Source organism: Corvus cornix, chromosome 12 (assembly GCF_000738735.6).
Source record: "Corvus cornix cornix isolate S_Up_H32 chromosome 12, ASM73873v5, whole genome shotgun sequence".
NCBI lineage: Eukaryota > Metazoa > Chordata > Aves > Passeriformes > Corvidae > Corvus > Corvus cornix.
Window position 1 is genome coordinate 14,224,580 of NC_046342.1, and position 20,645 is coordinate 14,245,224.

Genomic DNA, 20,645 nt, shown 5'->3' on the forward strand with positions numbered 1-20,645 from the left:
GGATATCGCTTCCTGATGGCATCAACCCACTAATGCCATTTATTTTTGCTTGGGCAAGAAGCCTCAGCCCAGAACCCATTCAGCTGATTTATGGGTGTTTCCTGATGGTTAATGTACTAATGGTTAATGTAATGATCTATCACAAGAAAGAGGGCAGGGAAGACTCAGGCCCTATGTGAGTAGTTTGCCTGCATGAAAGGGTGACAGGGCAGAGTTAGGATCTGCTTTTGACATAGTAGCTATTGTTATACTAAACCCAAAAACTAAGAGAAGGAATGATCACTTATCCCAGCAGTCCTAATCCTTTCCATTTCTACATTAACTAGTCCTTGGAATAGAAAGCAATTTGCATAATTAAGTAAGACATGTAACAATTCAAGCAATTCCATTTCAGCTCCAAGTTCATAAGAGCTGCACATAGCAGTGAAAAAAAATGTACAACACAGAGAGAGAGAGAGCAAGAGAAGGGAAAAAAAAAAAAAATCTCTTTCTTGAGCTAACAACATCTCCTTGCTAGAAAAAAAGTGTGATCCTTTCAAACCAACTTACTATAATAACTTTTTGGAATGTGTGACCTAGAATTTTTAATGAAGTTTGCCGCTCAGCGGTTGGCTCACATCACTTCTAGCCCTGCTCTGATCCAGCTGCACAGATACTAAAACTATCATTTGGAAGTTAATTATTTATTGCACACCTCAATAAAACAGAATTCAGCTGAGCTCCCCTCAGGCAGTCAGTCAGTGTGTGACCCGTCTCCCTCAACCCACAGGAGCAAACCCTGGCCAAAAGCTTCAGTACAAGCTCCAGCTATAGCTGCCTGACTGGATTTGCTGCCTGTAGCTGGTACAACAGCAGCCGCCTAAGGATCTGCCATCACTTGGGAAACAGAGGGGAGAGGCAAAATGGATTTGCCTTCATGCAGAGATCAGACTGGCTGAAATCAAACCACATTTTTAGCCTCTTCTTGCCAAGAAACGGAATGGAAACTGGCGCCTCTTTAGGCCACAAACAGGTCCTAAGCTGGACCAAAGGATTTTTCTAGCCCTGAGTCTGTCTTAATTCTACATCAAGATGTTTTATCTATCTATCCATCTACAGATGTATCTCAGATGGATTTGCATGAGGCAAAATTCTCACCTCTGTTACTGTGGGGTGCTATTGTAGTCAGCGTAACCCAGAGCACCTTCTCTGCCAGCAGCTTCTTGCCCAGCTCGTACAATAGCCAGGGATGAAAACATAATGGGGGACCAGCCCCTGCCTTGCCCTGTACCATACTGAGATGATCAGTCCTATGAGCAGGACTAATCCTGCCTTCCCTCTGAATAGCTCCTTGACTGTGCAACCAGAGCTGCTGCTATAGCTGGGAAGGAAAAAGAGGTTTTATTGATAGAGGTGAGATCAATCAGCTACACTGGAAGGGAAATGAAAGATCTGGGCCGGCCGGGATCCAAAGAGAAAGATATTCTGCACTAAGAGTGGAAATGAAAGTTTGCTTGATTTTTCAAACCTGTAAATGAGAAAGTGTTCAACTCCAAATTAATCTGAGCCCACTCAACTGAAATCAACTGGGGTTTCAACCTTCAGCAGCAAGAGCTGGACAAAACTGCATAGATTGAACTTTCATAGTTGGAACCACTGAAAATGCAATAAAATATCAGCACTTTCACAAATGCCACTCTTAGAGGAATATAAAGGAGGGAAGCTTTGATTTGCTCATGTTGTTCATACTTCCCTTTGAGTTAGGAAACAGTCTGGGCTCAGGACAGTTCCCTCCCAAACTGTTACAGGAGGATCAAAATCTTGGGCCTCTACAAAGAACTTTTCTTTGCTACTAAGAAAAATACTTGCATGGATGGATCATAAGCCCTCAGGACAAAGATACACCTGCCTGTTAATTTTCTCGCCTTCCTCTGCTTTGAACTTTGCACACACATTTAACTAAAGTGGTTTTCTAAATGTCCAACTGGAGCAATGTTCGGATCCACAGACAGGTCTACGTCCAGGAGCTCCTGCTGCTGAAGTCAGCCCCATGTGTCAAGCCCAGAGCCTGTAATTTGTGTTTGCAATATGTGAAAATATTAAGGCCTGAAAGCAAAGCTATAAAGGCATAAGCAGCTCAGACTGGTATGAAGCATCACTGATGCAACAGTTCCACTCCAATTCACTCACATGTGTCTGTGACTGTAGAGACTTGGAGGTGCCAAAGCTCAAGGTGATGCTGAACCCTGATGTCTGTCAGGGTGACCCCTGCCTTTCTTCTTGCTGCTTGAACCAGAACACTGAGAACCATGGACTTGCAGTGAGCAGCAATCAACTTCCCTTAGTAATAAAACATTCTCTGGTTTATACTATGCAAACATTAAAGACCACACATACTCTAGATGTTTTCTTTCCTGGTGATGAATATCAGAATGCATTCCAGCCTAAAAGATTATTTTTCTGCCTAAGGTAAGAAGTTGTATGTGAAAGCTATCAATTTTGCACAGTAGACAGAAAGTAGATTAATGAAGAAAACAATAAATTTCCTCTTTAAGAAAGGAGATACAAACACATGAGCTGAGCATGTGGCAGAAAATGATTCAAGATCACCTTACAGGACTCCCACACATGCTCTTCAGGCAACTTCCAATGCAAAACAATCATGAGTACACCAACCTGTGTTCCACACTTGTGTCTAGTAACACCTATGAGGTACCATTCCAACAAGAACAACACTGAGACCACCACAACTTCATAGTGACACTCAGTAAAAGATAAGACAAAATATCCCATTAGAAAAAAAAAAAGTAATTGTCCAGCAATTGGCCACAGGGATGTTGATAATGCCATTACAGGCACATGGGAAAAGAAGTCACAGAATAGTCAGCCTGTTTATTTTCAGTAGTATATGCCATAGGAAGCAGACAGAAAGCACCAAAGTGATCCTCCCCTGCTTCTCCCACCTGTCCTCCTTCAGTGGATGTCCACACAAATGAGGTAAAAGTAGATGTAAAATTGCAAGTATGTCCATTTTGATTCCAGGAGAATAATTTAACTCTGTCCACTTATCATGTTCAAATCGCAAAACAATAACCAATCAACAATAATTTGTTTAGTCACAATCTTAAGTCTTATACCTCTAGGGTGCCAGATGGATGCTTGATACATTTTCAATACTAAGAGTAACAACAAAATGCATGTACCTTGCTTATAACTCACATGGAGAAATCTTAAACCAAAACTAGTTATGGGATCTGTATCATTGACTGTGATCAATTTTTTTTTAACTGAAGTCTACTGCCTTATTTTACTTGCCAACATCACAAGATACCTCAAACATTACAGACTGATCCCTTTCCCAACTCAGCATGGGAAAAGCTTGTGCTTGACCTCCTAGACCCATCTGACCAAATACCAGTTGGCTCTTACTGTGCTGTTACCTTAACAGGGAGGCAGAAATAGAATTAATTACATTAGCATATGGGACTTGTGATGTAAGTCTCTTCTTTGCTGATTCTGGGAGGGATGGAAACCTGAATTAATTACTATCTGACTAAACATTACGATCCACTTCTTTAAGATAAGAAACTTTTCCGAGGAAAAGAATAAAGTCAGTGTTTTACCCCGAGGCCAAAAGCAAAGCTGACAGCTTAAACAGACTCTTGAAAGAGCTCAAGGATTGCTCAACCTGGAAGTAAAGGCTTAAGAAAACCTCCCTGCAGATCTCCTGCAACCCTGAGGTTACGTGACACTCAGCAGTACAGAATTTGCCTGAAGACCTGCCTGGAAACCAGACACATAGAATGCAAAATTCTGCTGGATGAATGAATTGAAGACAAAAAAAGGGACACAGTTGGAAGCAATGCAGAATCCAAAAGAAACAGCAAAAATACTAAAGGGCTCTAGACCAACAATCCAAGTGCAAAGGATCTGGGATTTCACCATGGACCACTCAACAAGAGTACAAACATTGAGTTCTGTGGAAAAGGAATTCAAAGTTTCTGCCTCAAAACTGCTATAAAATAAGAACATAACACACACAAAGGGTCTGTAGAAGGAGCAGGAAATTTTCCATAACTGGCCCCATTCCACTCCATTGCCAATTCTAACACTGTGAACACACCTTGAACCACAGCTTGAGCAGGAGCAAAAACTCATCCCCTCCCTGCACCAATATAAGACCACACTAGAAGGTCAGACTTTAGCTACAGTACCAGATCCCCAATACATCCTTCCCCAGGTCTCCTCCCTGGTCATGGCACTGATAACACACTAATAAACCCACATTCTGGCAACCTCAACCTGACCACCCCTTCCAAACACATGGGAACATGGTGACAGGACCACCTCCTGCTTGTGCCATGGGTTCACCAGTGACTTCCCATGCAGCTGGGTGGCATTAGGAGAGCAGGCTGGTGCTAATTATAATGCAGAAACAAGATCACAGTCATTGAGCTGGCAGCACCAGGCATCTGCTTGCTCAAGACACAGGGCAGCATTCCTCTGCTCTGGTGATTCCCCAGTGTCACGTTCAGTGGGAAAGGTTGTTACAGTTACTATGAAAGGGTAATCTATTACAAATTACTCATTAATGCAAGTGAAAAATCAGTGACATAGTACTGAGTATGCCTGTGTCATGCTAGCTCAGCGGCAAAACTTGGTTCATGCTGCTGGCTTCTCCTTTGCTTTTCACAGGACCCTTCTCAGCACAACTTACACACAGAGCTTCTCTCCTCTTCATCTGGACCACACAGGGCTTCCCTCTGTGGAGCTGCTATGCCTGGCCACACATGTACTCTCCAGTAATCAAACTGCTGTAAGACCCAACGAAATACCAGCTGCAAATTTGAGACCCTTTTGCATCCATTTCTGGCAGGTACTGGGATGTGCTAAGCATGCAGGTTGTGTCCCACAGCCATCTGTGCTGATAATACTTGGTGGATTTTGGAAAGCAGCCTCAGCAGGTAAGTCACTGGGCTTTCCCACCTCTGCCAGCAGTGGGTGGGGGCACAGCCAGTGTGGTGCAGGTAAGACCTGCTCTGTCCTGCCCTCATCTGAGCCTGCTCCCAAAACCTCACCATCTCAACACGAACTGCTGGAAGGCCTCTTTGCTGGCTACAGCCCCTTGGCTCCCCTCCAGAAACAGAAACAGCTCTAATTGTCTTCCTACTGGTTTGGCACCATCAGAGTGTTATTGCTGCTTCTGCATGAGGAGTTTTGCCCATGGTGGATATTCCTGCTTTAAATGCTCTCATTAAGGAGTGAGGACTTTGTGCAAGATCCTCACACGCAGCCCCAGAGCCCAGGTCCAATGCCAGCCTTGGGATGGGCACAGCTGACCAGCAGCAAGTCATGGGAGCAGCTCACACTCACTACATATTCAGTCCTTGGTTTATTCATCTCAGCCCCAGGTGGCTCTTGAATATAAAAGAATTATGAAAAATGAGACAAGAACAAAGAGGTATTTAACTAATGAAGCTAGGATGGAAATTGGAAGCACATATCAGCCAAATGAAGGCAGTGGGTACAAAGAAGGAGCTGCCCCAAGAAGTTTAGTCAGGAGTCCTGCATTAGAGTCACAGTAAAAGGTGCATGGAATTTGCTAAGTTTGGAGCAAGAGCTGGGCAGGCAACAGAAGTGGAGTGGCAAAAGGGCACAATACTTGCAGTTATACTCACAGATACAGGGGAATTGTGGCTCAGTGCCACCAGGCAGGTGGAGGCCACATCTGTCTCAGAACAAGGAGTGGCCAACAGGCAGAATGATTGGGAAGGTTCAGTAAAAGGCTAAAGCTATCACAGACCCCAACAAAACTGGGAGAGAAGAGCTCCAGAGAAGTCAACAACCAAAATATACATACAAATACATATACACGTACATCAGTGACTAAAAACGTGGGAAATATGATAGAAAGGAGAAGCAGCAGAAATGGACATAAGACCCAGAGCAAGAGGTGGCCTGAAGTGGTTTATTTAAGTGATGACCAAAGGCAGTGTCCTATTGGCAACTGGAGCTGGACATCTCTCTGTAAGACCAAACCTTGAGGGTTTCACATGGAAAGGGCTCACAGGTCTGCTCCTGGCAGAAGGTCCCACTGGATGGGGGCTTGGGGAGGTGCTGCTGGCCTCATGAAGGCGGCTAGCACAGGGACACAGGATGCAGCTCTGCGCCGTTATCACTGGAGTCAGATTGTTCCTCCGTGGGGCGCAGGAAAGCTTCGCTCTCCAGCCTTGCAATGAGCCACTTCCTTTTTTTCTTTTTTTAGGATTGAAATTTCTTTTCTCTTCCTCCTCCACCTCAAAAAAGCGGATATTTAATAATTGGGATCGGAAGAACTTGCTATCCTGAAGCGATGGGTGGTAGTGGTGCTGCACCTATAGTGACATCATGCTGTCAGCCTGGCCAAGTCCTCATCCGTCAGGGCTATTCAGTAAAACACAACTAATTATTCTGCCAGATCCCTGGCCAGATGACAAAACTGATTCATGGCACTAACTAAAAGAAAAGAAGGAGAGGGAAGTGCACCATTTCCTACAACTGAAACTACATTAACCTGTTACCCCAAGGAAAACTCTAGCCAAAGTTTTTCTTGCGGCGGCTGAGCTGCATGCCAGACGGCTGAAATGCATTGCCAGAGACCCCTGTGCTGTGCTATGAAAGTTCATCTGCAGAGCACAGCTCCCATTTGATATCCATTAGCGTTGAGAGGAAAAAGATCTTTTCCCAGAACACCTGCAGAGTATCTTTTATGTCAGAGTACCTAAAACTGTTATCAGAAACGGTTAATTAAAACTTAACAAAAGCAAATATCTGTTTTTTTAAGCTGACCTGAGGATGCTGAAAACTAAAAGTAAGACCACGGAGACGGCTGCAAATGAAAGCTTTTACTCAGTCTGTTAGTCAATTCACAAGGGAAACTTTCCGGAATATCTCAAGCCTAAAATTACATCATTATGGCAAGGGCACATCAGTAAGTTGCTTATTAATCATTTCCAGGAAGATGACTATCAGAAAGTCATTCTTAATAGCACCACTGCCTGGTAACATGGGGTCCCTTGCTCACCGCAGGGTGGGTACTTTAGATTTCCCTTACATGAATTTCCTCTTTGACCAAATTTCCACTCCTGTCAGAAGCCTGCAATGCAAATGCACCATTTCACATGTTCTTCTTAAAAAAGACTGGATTCACACAACACCCTACAACTATGACTAACTCCCAAACTCTCATGAAACCATTCTTCTCTGGCAGGAGTGAGAGATACACCTTGTCTAAAACAGTTGAGTGCTGCTAGATTTTGCCTGCTCACCTCTACTGCAAAGACATGTGAGACACCTTCTCTCACCAGACATAACCTCAGGTAGGATGCCAAGGTTCAGCACTGCCCAAGTGGCTCTGAACTTGCTCCTTGAATGAAATAACCAAGACTTGTTCATCATACACGTACGACCATAGCATCATTCCCTTTCAAAAGCTTGGACAATGACAAAAAGAAGAGATGATAAAGAGGGAGAGATGGAGGGAAAGAAGACAGGAGGACAAATAAGACTCTCATGCATACCTGGAACACTTAAGCTTGTATTTGAGAGGTGAGAACTCCTCCCTCCACTACATGAAGCAACTGAGAAGGGCAAGAAAACAAGGACAAGCAAGAAGCAAAGCATATTGGAACAAAGGAGGAAGAGATATACACCACATTGGTAAAATCACAGATGAAGTATTATTCTTGTGAACTATAATACAGAAGAATAATATCCTAAATGGGAACTCCGATACAGTGGGGTGAAATACAGCAGTCTGTTACAGCAGCACAGAGTCAAGTCCACAAGCAAAATTCACAGCCCTCCCAGCTACCTTTGATTTAATGAGTCCTGTGATCTGCTGCTCCATTCCTCCAAGGGTTACTGATGCAATGTGCCAGATTCCATGTTTCTTTCCAACTGTTCTGAGTCTCCTGCATCTGATCTCAAAGAAGGGAGCAGAAACAGCTGGAAGAGAGAAACCAGAATGGCATATTCCAGCAGCAACCCTTGGAAGAACAAACAACGACAGCCTTGTGAGAGGTGCCATTGTACCCTCGGCACATACGTTTGCATGTGGACATGGATCCACATGTCTTCTAGAAGAAACATGTGTTGCTCTGGCTGGTCACAGAGCATCAGAGCATCTCTGGACTTAGCATGATCAGTGCAAGCTGAGCAGACTGACAGCTCAAGAGCACAGCCACGACCCACAGTCATGGGTGCCAAACAAGTCATGCGTGCTAAGTGCAGCCTAATTTGGGCACCACACTTCTCCTCCAGTGGTACCTTTACTCCCTGAGCAACTCCACCTACTTTGCAGCATATGACCAGCTTGCAGCCCACAAGGGAACCCAGTCAAGGTCTACTCTGTTTAGGCTTTAAAGCTCCTGTAGATCTAGCTGCAGGCCAAAGGAGGAGGGCAAAATAGCAGGTGAAACAGGAGACCGAAGGAATAAGCTTCTTCTGAGAAAATTTAGGTATTTGCTGCCAAAGGAGAGGATTAGTTGTGAACATCAGGAAGTCAAGGAAGCAGAGAGCAGCAGGAGGCCACTGTAGATAATAGGGACAGTAGGAGCAAGGCTACTGCTCATCAAGGCACATGAAGGGGGAGATAAAAAGGCTTGTGCTCTTTCATATAAGCAAGGACTAGAGAGAGGGAATGAAGAAGTCAGGGAGATGGTGCTGCTGGAGAAAGGGCCATGAAGAAAAAAAAGTCTTTGAAAATTAACCACGGAGAAGTGATTAATAAGGGAAGAACTGTCAGGGTTGGTGTTAGGACCTCCTCATTTCCACTAGAAAGAAGTAAGACATTGCAACTTACAGCCAGATTTGGGGAGGGAAGGAGCACAGCAATACCAAGACAGAAGGATGTCATTTAAAGGACAGAGTACCAGACAGAGAGTATATCAGATTAGGATGGTTGGGAATTACATGTAGGAGAGAACAGAAAACTAGTTTAAGGGCTCATAGGATACTTAAGGCAAGACAGACCAAAAGCTCTCTTGCCAGCTTTACAGCAGGAATCAAAGGGAAACTGCAACATTTATCTGACCGCAACTTTCTTATAACAAATTCCTAGAAAGCACGGGTGCACCACATCTCTCCAGCTCAGCATCACTGCCACAAGCCCAGTCCTAGCACCCACAGCACCATTTCTAGAGGAGTCCCTCAACTCCACATCCCTTATTTCCCACTCAACTTTGCCTTTTAACTGCAAATAGCACAAGTATCAAGTCATCCAAGGCAGTAACAAAATGAGTACCTGGAGTATTGCAAGTCTGCCTGTCCCCTGAAGAGTTGGTTGGAGGTGTCCGGTGTCGGTAGACAAGATGTGGTTTATTGTGCTCTTCTTCATACTCCTGTTCCTCAAGCGATAGCAGCGGCTCTACAAAATAGTCCCCATCATCAGACTTGAATGTGCCTAGCTGAGAGGGACCAGAAAGAGGAACAGGAGGTCAGCTTTGCACGATGACAAACCACCTAGCAGCACTACCCCACAAAGTGAGCGGTTAACATGGGAGGTGTGCTCAGTTCTGTGGCAACCCCTGTGAAGGCACCGGCTGAAGCTACAGCTTTGGTCACGCTGCTTGCACCCATCCTGGGCTGCACTGCTCCCTGCAGCCATCCCACTGGAGCTTACAGAGGGCTAATTACTAACCCACAGGAAGGGAGCATGAGAGGGTCACATCTGCCAGACCCTGTCCCTATGCCAGTGATGTTTACCAAGCCAAACCTGCCTGAAGGGTGATGGTGCTGCCATGTGCTGGAGGCCCCAGTGCAATCCCATCACGTGCTGGTTTCATACAAGCACCTCTCCCTGAGACAGGCTTTTAACCTCATGTAAGGACCAGAGGGAGGTGTCCAGCTAGTGAAATCCCTGCTTATGAGAAGACATCAACACTCCTAGCTGCATACAACTCTGAATGCAGATATTTAGCAAGTAAATAAAAAAATATCCAAGACAAAACATTCTGCAGCCATCCCATACTGCGATCCATGGCCAGTAGCTGGGAGGGAAGCCACACACACATGTGCCCGAGCCTAGGTGAACACATACACTCAGAGGAACTCCTGGACTGAATGAAGTCAGCACAAACCTCCGGGGAGCCCCTGGGATTGGCACCCCGTGGGACTGAAGGACACCAGGACAGACAGAAGAGTCAGCCCTTTTAGGAGCTTCTGCTCATCCCGCTGCCAACATCCCCGCACCGAAGGGCACCCAGCTGGGGTACCAAGGACGGGGACATGCCCCTGGTCCGGGTGCTGGGTGGCTCCGCGGCCAGCGTTGGTGGTAAGCTCGCAGCCAGCCCTCATCGGCACCCCGGGGGCAGGCGGGGGTCCATGCCCGGGTCTGGCCCGCGGATCGCCCCCCAGGGTGTCGCTGGGTGGCATTTTTCCTCCCAAAACCCGCGCAGCAGCAACACCGCACCCCGAAACCCAGCGGACTAAAGAGCGGCCCGGGAGAAACGCCCAGCCGCGGCGGGTCGGAGCCACCAGTCGCGGTGAGGGGAAGGGGCGGGCCTCATCGCTCTGCCCACCCTCCCCCGCCCCGCTCCTCCTCCTCCGCGCTTCCGCCCCTGGCCTTCAGCGGGGTGGGGCCGGGACGGCGGGTCTCACCATCCCGGAGCAGAGACTGATAACGGCGGTGAGCCGAGGGCGGGCGTTGACGTGCCCCCGGTAGAAGCAGTGCTTCACGTCGGCGTCGGCCGCCTCGGCGTAGAGGCGCTGCTGGTCTGCGGCTGGCTCTCCCAGGAGGCTGACGGTGAAGAGCGGGGCGATGAAGGCCGAGCTGGCCGTCAGGTTGAAGAGGAACTGCTGCCCGAAGGCGGACAGCCTGTAGTGCGCCTTGGGGGAGGCGGCGGCGGCCGCCGTCCAGGCGTCGGGGGCAGCACTGGTGCTCCGCCGGCGCCGCCTGAAGTGGACATCGGTGGGGAAGGGCTCACCGAACTCATTCACTCGGGTAGGAGTCACGATCTCGTACTCGCTGAGCTTCTCCAGCAGCTGGGCTGCGAGGGGACAGACGCACATGCCTCTGAGTGAGGTGGCCAAGCCCCGCGGCCCCGGGGGCGGCAGCGCAGCACTCCCCGCGCCCCTCCTCGGGCACCCCCTTACCTTGCCTGGGGTGCAGCTTGTGCCTCCTCGCTCCTGTCGTCAAGCCGTCGATGAAGAGCGTGGTGAGTGCCAGCGCCAGCGGCGCCAGCTGCATGGTGCTGCGCGCTGTCCTCGGAGGAGAAGCTTTCCCCGCCTCCGCTTCTTCTCCTCCTTTTTCCTCCCTTTCCCTCTTTTAATTTTTTTTTCTCTTCTCCTTTCGCCCCTGTGTCCCCCCTCCCCGCCCCCGGAGCGCTGCCGAAGGAAGGCGCAGGAGCCGGGCGGCGTTAGGGGCGGGCGGGCCGGCGGCGCGCGGGGCGCCGGGGGCCGCGCATGGTGCGCGGGGGCGGACGGGCCGGGGTCGGGACCGACGGGGCCGGGACGGGGGAGCCGCCCGCCTGCCTGCTCTCCCTCGCTTTCCGCCTCTCCCCCCGTCGGGCTGGTGGACGAGAGCTGCCGGGACTCAATTTAAAAGGGGCGTGCTCCATAGATCAAGCAGGAGAAAAGAGCCCGCCCTAGGAGCAGCCCTTCCTCCGCTTACCCCCATTCCAGTCCTTCTAACATGTCACTTTCATTCCCGGCGAGCGCCGAAGTCGCAGGTTTTGGTTAAGAAAAGCCTCGCTGGGGCTGGACTAGGCGGGCGGGGGGAGCCCGAGCTACGGCTCCGCACACCCGGGTCCGGCGCCCGCTCCTTGCCGGCTCCTTCCAAAAGGCTGTGAAATCCCCGAGTGGCCCGGGCAGAGCAGCACTGGCAGCTGCGTGCTCTGCCAGGTCCTCCCAGCGGGGAAGAGTCACTTTGTCACTCACCGGGAGGAGAGTTGAGTTTTCTTACGTAATTAACGTTTTCCATTTTTTTTTTTTTTTTTTCAAGGCAGCTTGAAGAAGTGGACCAGCAATTGAACAATCCCCCTGTGTGACATTTCTTACAGCAGTTGTTTTTTTCTGCATTTCTAAGATAATAGGCAATTCAAGCAACTTTTGTTCAGGGTTAGATTTGTGTTGTGCAGTTTTCAGGCACCCTGAGGGAAAAGGAAGATGATATCCTTTTCTGAGTTTGTTTTGTTTTACAGTTGGAAAGGTCTCTGTAAAAATTTAAGACATCCTTTAGAGCTAAATGTAATTAATCGTTGTCTTCTACCCCTTCCTCAAATGAAAACCCAAAACCTTGGTTTAAAAGTTTTTTAAACCTTTAACTCCTGTAAGCAAGGCAAAAGAGAAGTTTGGAAGTTCAACTTGCACTTCCATAGAAAATGTCAAAGTTCTTTACATTTGTCACTCAACTTTGGGACAAAGCACGGAATCGGTATTTGCTGCAGAAAGGGAAAGTTTTAAAATAAAAATCAATTCAGAATCCACTTCTGGGCAAAATGACACCTTCTGACTCTTCAACTGGTGAAGTCCTACAAACCTCAACTATTACGAGTCAATTATTTATTTTGTATGATGAATATAAAAAAGAGTAAGTAAAGCATCACCTGCAAAGCCATGCATCTTCAACCCTGTGACTGGCTGGCCAGGGTTGGAGGGCTGAGAGGCAGAGGAATCTCCAGGATTGTGGAGACCCAAGTCAGGACACCCTTAGGACAAGGTGTAATGGCACATAACCTCCCTGCGTGGCCTTGTGCCCACGTTTATAAGCCAGGTTTAATTAAAGTCTTGGATGCTTACAGTGAGATGACTCACCCATATTGGCTGGGGTGCTTCCAGAACAGAGTTGCCCTGCATGCAGTCAGTTCTGACAGTGGTGTTGGTTCTTCTCGCTGTGTCCATCCTTAGGGCTGGTGTGAGCATAGCTGTGGCTGCCTGATGGCTGCCCGCTTCTGGGGAGCAGTTGTCTCCCTGCTTCCCTGTGAGTGTGTAGGTGCACTGACACGCCCATTCTGGTATGTGTCATCTACTGCCAAGAGCAGGCCTTCCTAAAAACAAACAAGGTTGTATCGCCATGTGCTCACCTTGTTGATGAATGAACCTGAACCAGATTTGCTTACAGTGCTGCAAAGGGCCTGCATAGTAACATTGTCCTGTCCTTGCAGCTGATTGCTCATCCACACACATTGAGAAAGAGATCCTCAGAAGAGGAGCAAACCCAAACTTTTCTAAAAGTATGGCCTTTCCTGTGTCAGTATGAACGATTGTGGAATCCCCATCCATCCCACACCTTTTGTGTCCCGATGGAGTTGGAAAAGCCACCAAGGTCTTTGGGCTGCTGGATCAACAAAATACCATACATCATACCATCACTGCATAGCAGCCAAGACTTTCTTTTAGGTGTGTTTTCTCACCCTGATTCTTTGTCTTGTCAAATAAATGACTCATAGCAGGACTGTTCTCTGAGCTGCAGTGCTTGCAGAGCACCCTGAACCCTGACCATCTTCCAGCGCCTTCCTGCAATGTCCATATGTACCTCAAAGCTTTCAGATTTCACAGAGAGAGATACACGGTGCTTGGGCTTGGGATAATGCTCCAGAAATCATGGCGAGAGAAGGAAGGGTAAGCTGTATCTTGAACTCAAGGTGGGTGTGGACACATTTCCCAGGAGTGCCAGGGGGAGCCTGTGCTGCCAGTTGGGCGTGTGGAGCAATGTGGAGCAATATCGAGCAGCCGGTCAGGAAAGGGGGAGTGAGGAAAAGTGAACCGAGTTGCCTGAGGAAGGAGAGATGAAAAGCTGAGCATAGCATTAGGGCTGAGTCAGAGGGGAGGGGAGGAGGCTTACATGGAGCTGGTCCTGCTGGTATCCTGGGGAAGAGGGGTGCAGTCTTCAGTCCTCAGATCAGCATGGTGTTGGGGAACAGGTCTGGTTTATCTGGGCTGCAGAGTGCCCCAGGGCATCCCCATTTCACAGACATCCCACCACTCAGCCTCAGCATCCCCCCCGATGCCACACCAGGTGCTGGTGAGAGCTGCTTTGCTTCTGTTCAGCTCACTGTCACAGGAAAATCTATCAAAGCTTTGGATTTTTTTTTCTCCTTAGTTTTCTACAAGGTAACCAGTTAATTTGGCTCTGGGGTGAGGTTTGAAGGAGCTCAGGAGCTGGCATGGAGTGAAAAGTGACAGCACATACGTGTGACTTGGTTGGGTAGGACCCTTTCCTTTTTGGCACTGAGCTGAATGGAGCAAGGTTGTTTTGTGGAGCATCCTCACAGGCCCACCCACTGATCTGAAACCCCCTTCCTGAGGGAAGGCAAGAAACACGGCTCCATCATTTAGAAGAGGGGATCCAACGCATGGCACTCCTTTATGGGGCAGAGTTGGGAGTGGACTGAAGGCTCTCAGGGCTAAATCCTGGTTTTGCAATGTCACTAAACATACATTTATGCACGCCATGCAGCATGGCATGACTTCCAGAGCCATTTCCATCAATATGTACAAGTTGTATGTTGTGTGGCATTTTGAATCTTTACACCTGGAGATTAGGAGGTGCAGAATGAAAGCTGTAGTGTAAATAGATAGATTATGGGGAGTTTAGAGAAACTAAGCTGCAATCTTAAATTCAAATAACTTTCCTATTAGGAAGGATCTATTAATACTTACGGTATGGTAATTGTGCTGGCTCCAAGTCCTCACCCAGTCAAAAGTAAGTCGTAAGAGCCCATACCTACACATAGAAAAATCTCCTTAAAACACTGGGAATTTTGCCTAGATAAATACTGCAGAACCTGAGCTGCAAATGCCTCTTTTATAAACTACAAAATCAGAACTTGATCACAAAAGCAAAACTTCAGTAAGAAATTTAAGGCAGTGCACACTGCTGCAAGAATACACTCGAGGAACCCAGATTTCCTGAGGTTTTTGCACTGCTTTCCCCCTTGTTACCATTTCCTTTTCCCTATAGGTGAGGCCATCCCCAGTACTAATCTTTGTTCTTTGTGGCTCAGCTGCTCTGGGTAAGCATCATCTTCCTTTATCTGCTGCCTCCTCTTGCTTGCCCAATGATTATCCCAGAAGGCAGATGGTTTCCCTTTGATGGTTGCTCCTCAATGCCACAAGATATCTGAAGACAGCCAATGTTTTCTCCTCCTGTCTAATCTGTGTGGTCAGAAAGTGAAAGATTGCATTCCCTTCAAACAGCTGACCACCCTCTCCTGCCTCTCTCATTCATCTGCTGATGCTGGTAACAAGGATACCACTCTGGGCTGCCTTCCTCTTCATTTTGGAAGCTCTCATAAAGGCTTCTCTTTAAAAGACATTTTCAGCAGTTGTGTAAAAGCTGGACTTTTACATTGTTGTAAGCCTTTCACATTTGTTTGGAGGGACTGAGACTTGCAAATTTTTGGTGTATACTTAATTTTCAAACTTGCTATCTGTGCCAAGCCAACTCTTTTTTGTCCTCATTAAAAGGATTTAAATATACAGTTTGACTCATCTACTGTAGCCCTTTAAACTCCTGCTTCCTCCCTGGTGTTCTCTTCTTACCCCATGTATTGTGCTGCTGCCATCAAGGTGTGAATCACTGGGTTGTTTGGGGATTTGCTCCTCGGACCTATAGGAGGGTGAGAAGTGCTCCCTGCCATTCCCAGCAGTACCAGCACGGCAGTGCTATCACTGCTGTCACACCTAGCTGTCTGTGGGCCCATATCCTGGTCCCCATTTCAGGGCCAGTGGCTGAGGGAGATGTGAAATGATGTGCCAGGATGCTTCAGAGCCATTGGTGCCATCCCACTCCCCTGAATACTGAGATGCGCACACTGAAGTTATCCAGGGAAATAATACCCAAACATCCTTCATCTGGGTCCTGGGTCAAACTGTGCAACACAGCCCACGTAGATGCTGCAAATGTGTGAGATTTTCATCTTCAGGTCAGCACGGGTGGACATAATGATCCCTTGAGGCTCTCTGCTTGAAACTGCTGGTTCCAATTCACCCCTCCCCTGCTCCCAGCGTTGCTGCTGACCACACACTGCTCCTTTTCCTTACACCTCTTATCTGCCAAATGGAAAATGCTCAGAGTAGCCCAGCTTCTGCATCTTGGTGCAGTCGGGCAGTTCCTTTGGCCTGATAAGCTGTTATAGATCCCATCCCCCTTTTTACTACAGGTAAACCTGGGACAGGTCCTAAAGTAGCTGAGAAACAATTCTGAATCTTCCCATTTTTGTGCAAACTAAGCCATGTCAAGCTAAACATATTGGTTTACCTTTTGTTTGACATGCTGTAAATCAAACAGGACCTGAATACCCTCCTCATTACTTGATATTATGTATATATGCGTCTATGCTGTGTTCCAGGTGCCTTTGCCAAAATATTAGCAGTAATACTAGGAGGACTAAACGGAGCAGATGTTCTGTAATCCCACACCAAAAGGCAACCTGGGAGTGTTGGAAATTATGCAGGTACAAAAAGTTTTATCCCTTGAGCCATGTACTTTTATTATATAAACGAATTATTGTAACAGCTCTCTGAGGTGTCACCATCATCTTAGGAAGAGGAGGCTGAGATGGTTGATTTGGCAAGGAGCATGGAGTCATGGAGTTCTGACCTCATGGTAGTTCCACCCTCCCTCTCTATCTTGTATGCAGCCTAAGTGTATAATGTAATATTTCAGAACAGGGATCATTAAACTGTAAAACTCTATTTTAGGAGTGTTGTTTTAATTCTTTTCCCAAATAGTAGATTGTCTCCAGAGATAACAACATACAAATATCCATTAGAGCAGGGAGAAAGCTAAGCTACTTTACAGATATCAAGTTCTTTTTCCCTACACTGTTTGATTTCCCTTGGGGTGTAACAAGATACCTAGCTAAAAGCAAGGACATCTCCCCAGGGGAAGTTATTTGTATTGTGGTAGGAAGTCTGTGCCGGTTATAAAACTCAAAAAATTGTCAATGGCCAAAGAGTGAGAATACTTTAGGCCTAATCCAGTGTCTGTCAAAACTCATCATCAAAACCTCCACTGACTTGGAAAAGTGCAGAATCTCTGTTGTTTCCAGGAGCTATTTTACAGCATCACGTCTTGCTTATTAATGTCCACCTGACAAGCATATATAACATCCAGTATTTCCTTACCAAGATGCAACAGCTTGAAAAAAAACCCATTTCTTTCTAACTTAGAAAAATGTCTGTGCTCCCTAAGTTGCAGTATCCAAAACTAAGATGTTTTAAAATTCTTCTCAGGTAGCTGAGGATTCCCAGAACAGATAGGCACAGGGAGGGAGGAGATAATCTAATGGCAGCCCATCACTTTGTAGCACTGCTGGTACCATATCATTACCACAGCCAGAAGGTGCAGCAGACTAGAGCCATTGCCCACTCCCCCACCCCATGCTAAATGAGTAAGAGGTGCTGCTTAAATGTGATGCTTCAGACTTGTCTGCAGTCTCCAACTTGCAGGATATGTTGAGGAAGCAGCTCTCTTCCTATAGGTGATCCTACATTTTTGCGCCCAGTTTCCTCCTTTCCTCTGAAAGCAGCATTTATAAGGAACAGACTAGAAATGCTTAGTGTGGAAGATTCAGCGTATAAACACAGGTCAAAAATCCAAAAAGGGATTTGGTTTCTCCCCAGCTATGCTGTATTTGCCCTGGATGAAGGAGTGGTGAAAAAGTTCTGTTTTCAGCCACACACCCTGTGCTGGTTCTCACGATGGCTGTCGCTGCCTGAGAAGCTGGGCACATCTAACACAGGATCCCTCACTCTGGTTTGTGTCTGAACTACTGCTTTGCTGTCAGGTGCCTGGAGCTTTGGCTTTGCTACTTAACTTCAGTGTCAGGCTCTGCTTTTGCGACCAAAATAGGGGACTTAACAGTAAGAATTCAGTTTCTTAGAAGATGGAGTTTAGATGAGATGTTAAAGAGTAGGCACAAAAGTAGCAGGATGCAACCAAGGGAGAGCAAATTCTGGATGATCTGTGAAGCTGAAAAAAAATTGTCTTTTCTTTCCAGCTGTTTCCAACAGCCACCTCTGCTCTATGCCTTCATGCCTTCTCACTCACTAAATACCTTTTTTTTGATGACAAAGGCTGTCTAGGAGCAAACCTGGAATCCATACATTCCCCTTGCAGGTGTGGGGAGAGCTACAAGAATGATGTGAATTGGCTGCAGCCTTCCTAACCACATTCATGTCATGCCACTTCGGCTGGGATGCTGGAGAGAGAATTAATGGAGTGTAAATCCCTGTTTGGAAATCTCCAGCTTCTCCCTGTAACTCCTTCATTCCCTTTGCAAACCACAGGAGGAAGGGATCTCCCGCAGAGAACCACAGTTGCACATTTTGGGTCGTGATAGAAAGTAGTGGAGAATTCACACAGCCAGAGCTGCCTGGCTGATGGGTTCAGAGTGAGCTGTGATACTTCCAAGGGAATCTGTAGTCCTGAGACTAAACCCTTGGAGCAACAATCCTCTTTTAAAGTTATTGTATGGCTTGGCTACAAAGATAAGGCACCAGATGGCTTGGGAAGAATTTTTAGGAGACCGTCATGCTGGTATGCCTGGAAGGATCTTGGGAGTTTACGTTTACAGTAGACCATTTCTTTGGAGGTGAATGTTTGTCAGCAACATCAGTTTTAATTACTTAAAATGTGGGCTGTTTCCAAATGCAGAGAGTGTTAAGAGAAGTTTGTTTCTTTTCCTGAAGAGAGGACAGCCAACAGAAATCTCTTCCCTTATGGGCAGCAAATTGACTCATGAGAGTACTGTTACAGAGTTTTCATCCCAAATACTATCCTGCAGCACCTTCTTTCACTGATGAATTATTCATAGCACAAGTAGGTATTTCTTTTCATCTGTTTTCAGCCAATGAAGTAAGCGGCTAATTTTGTCAACTCTAAGCGCACAAGAACATGGGTCAGCCCTCAAAATTCCCAAGACTTTTCAACTGAGCCTTACTTTGTGTTTTGCATGCAAAGAGGGATGAACTGGGACAAAAGCCATAAGGATGCCAGTAGGGATAAGCAGCCTGTCAGTAATCTCAATGGTGCTTTCATACACGCAATTTACTTCTAAATCCAGGTGTGATCAGTTTGCAGTAAGGATTATAGCACTATTACCCACAATATCAGGCTGAATTCAATGACACCAGGAATAGAGCTCCCATATACCCAGTGTGAGGGCATGACATTTCTTTCCCAGCCAGAGGTGTTACCCAAAATTATCTAAAGTATTTGGACCATTTGGACCTTCCTGAGAGCCATGGCCCTGCTGGAACTCCTCATCACCTGGAGGTGCGTGGCAGACCCAAGGAGGTGTGCATGTGGGCAGCACACCTTGTATGTCTGGAGGTGTGGCAGCTCTGCTGAGGGGGTAATTTCCTGCCCTACAGTGCATGGATGGTGAGATATACATGTCATCTTTTTCAGACCTTTCAACTTTCTCATATACATTACAGCATAAATAACATTAACAAATGCTGGTGATGGGAATCAGGCTCATGTTTGTAAGCCAGCTGTTTCCATGTTGTCTCCCCAGGTTTTATCATCTTAAATATCCCTAACCTTTCCATTCAGAATTTTTAAAGGGACAAAGCACAATTTGGAAATGACTGTAGCATGAGATTTGTTGAATTAATTCACATTGTTTTGACATGTCAGGTCCTACTAAGGGATCAAGACCGCATTGTCTAACTGCAGAGCAAACACCGGGCTGAAAATGGGGCCAGTATCGGAGTTCCCCTGCCTTATCACACTCAGTTAATGCGTTACTCCACACCAGCCAGCCAGCTAAGAGTAGCGTTTGTTGCAGGGGAGGAGAAATCTCATACACACCAGCAGCATTCTTTCTCTCTGCTGTTTTCATAGGAGGCTCCTGCACATGGTTCTTTGTAACTCAAAGCCCATAGTAAAAACAGAAAATTGTCCAAATCTGAGCCATTCCATCTACCAACAAAGTGGATGTTTGTGTTCCTACAACAGCAGGACAGGGAGATGCTGGCCCATGGCTGAGACTCCTAGATCTGTGATAGCTTGTGAAACACGTAGAGAGCCAAAAGAGCAACTTCCCCCAAACATGAGTAGAACTGGGCACATTAAAACAAACACATGTTATCCTGCTTGATTCTGTGCATCAACTCCTCTGAACAGTGAGAATGGAACTTTGTAGCCCTGTTTATACATACATTAAACCATGTGGTTTAGGGCAGCAGTATCTAATTTCATGAAATTTTTTTGAACACCATTATGTATAGAAAAGAGGCCTCTGGGCCAGCAGCTGGCACTTTTCAGGAGCTGACATACTTCTACTGAAAGCCTTGTGAGGATCATCCAGTGTTACCACCTCTCTGCAGCATCATTAACAGTTGTGACCAAGAACCATCCCTGAGTCACTCTTCTGCAACACACTGCACAGCACAAGGGAAAAAAGAGGAGTTTCTGCATTGCTTAAGCACACAAGAACTACTGACCCAGCCCTCTTAGAGCCATTTCACACTTTCTCCAGGGCACACCAATGGTGAGTGTTCAATGGTGACAGGGCAGGAACAAGGAAAGTTGACAGGGCCATGCCTGAACACCAGTCCATCTTCCAGGGATCTGCAGTTGGGTGACCCATGCCAGAGGTGATGTCCTTGTGCCCCTCTGCTGAGGTGCTCCAGGAGGAGAGGGACACAAGTCCTGCCTGGGGAGACACAAACGC

At 46.9% G+C, this 20,645-nt stretch overlaps 1 protein-coding gene and 1 long non-coding RNA gene across 2 annotated transcripts in view; one reads left to right on the top strand and one right to left on the bottom strand.

Annotated features, from left to right (window-relative positions):
* ADAMTS9 (ADAM metallopeptidase with thrombospondin type 1 motif 9) overlaps positions 1 to 11,397 on the bottom strand; it is an 81,307-nt gene extending 69,910 nt beyond the window's left edge. Inside the window, 3 exon segments of the mRNA XM_039559099.1 lie at positions 9,263 to 9,425; positions 10,618 to 11,006; positions 11,113 to 11,397. Of these exon segments, the coding sequence (XP_039415033.1) occupies positions 9,263 to 9,425; positions 10,618 to 11,006; positions 11,113 to 11,206 (646 nt within the window). The 5' untranslated portion in view covers positions 11,207 to 11,397.
* Positions 11,000 to 16,656, top strand: LOC120410666. Its single transcript, XR_005602971.1, has 2 exons — positions 11,000 to 11,174; positions 11,960 to 16,656. It is a non-coding gene; the product is annotated as an uncharacterized LOC120410666 (long non-coding RNA).
* The last annotated feature ends 3,989 nt before the right edge of the window (positions 16,657 to 20,645 follow it).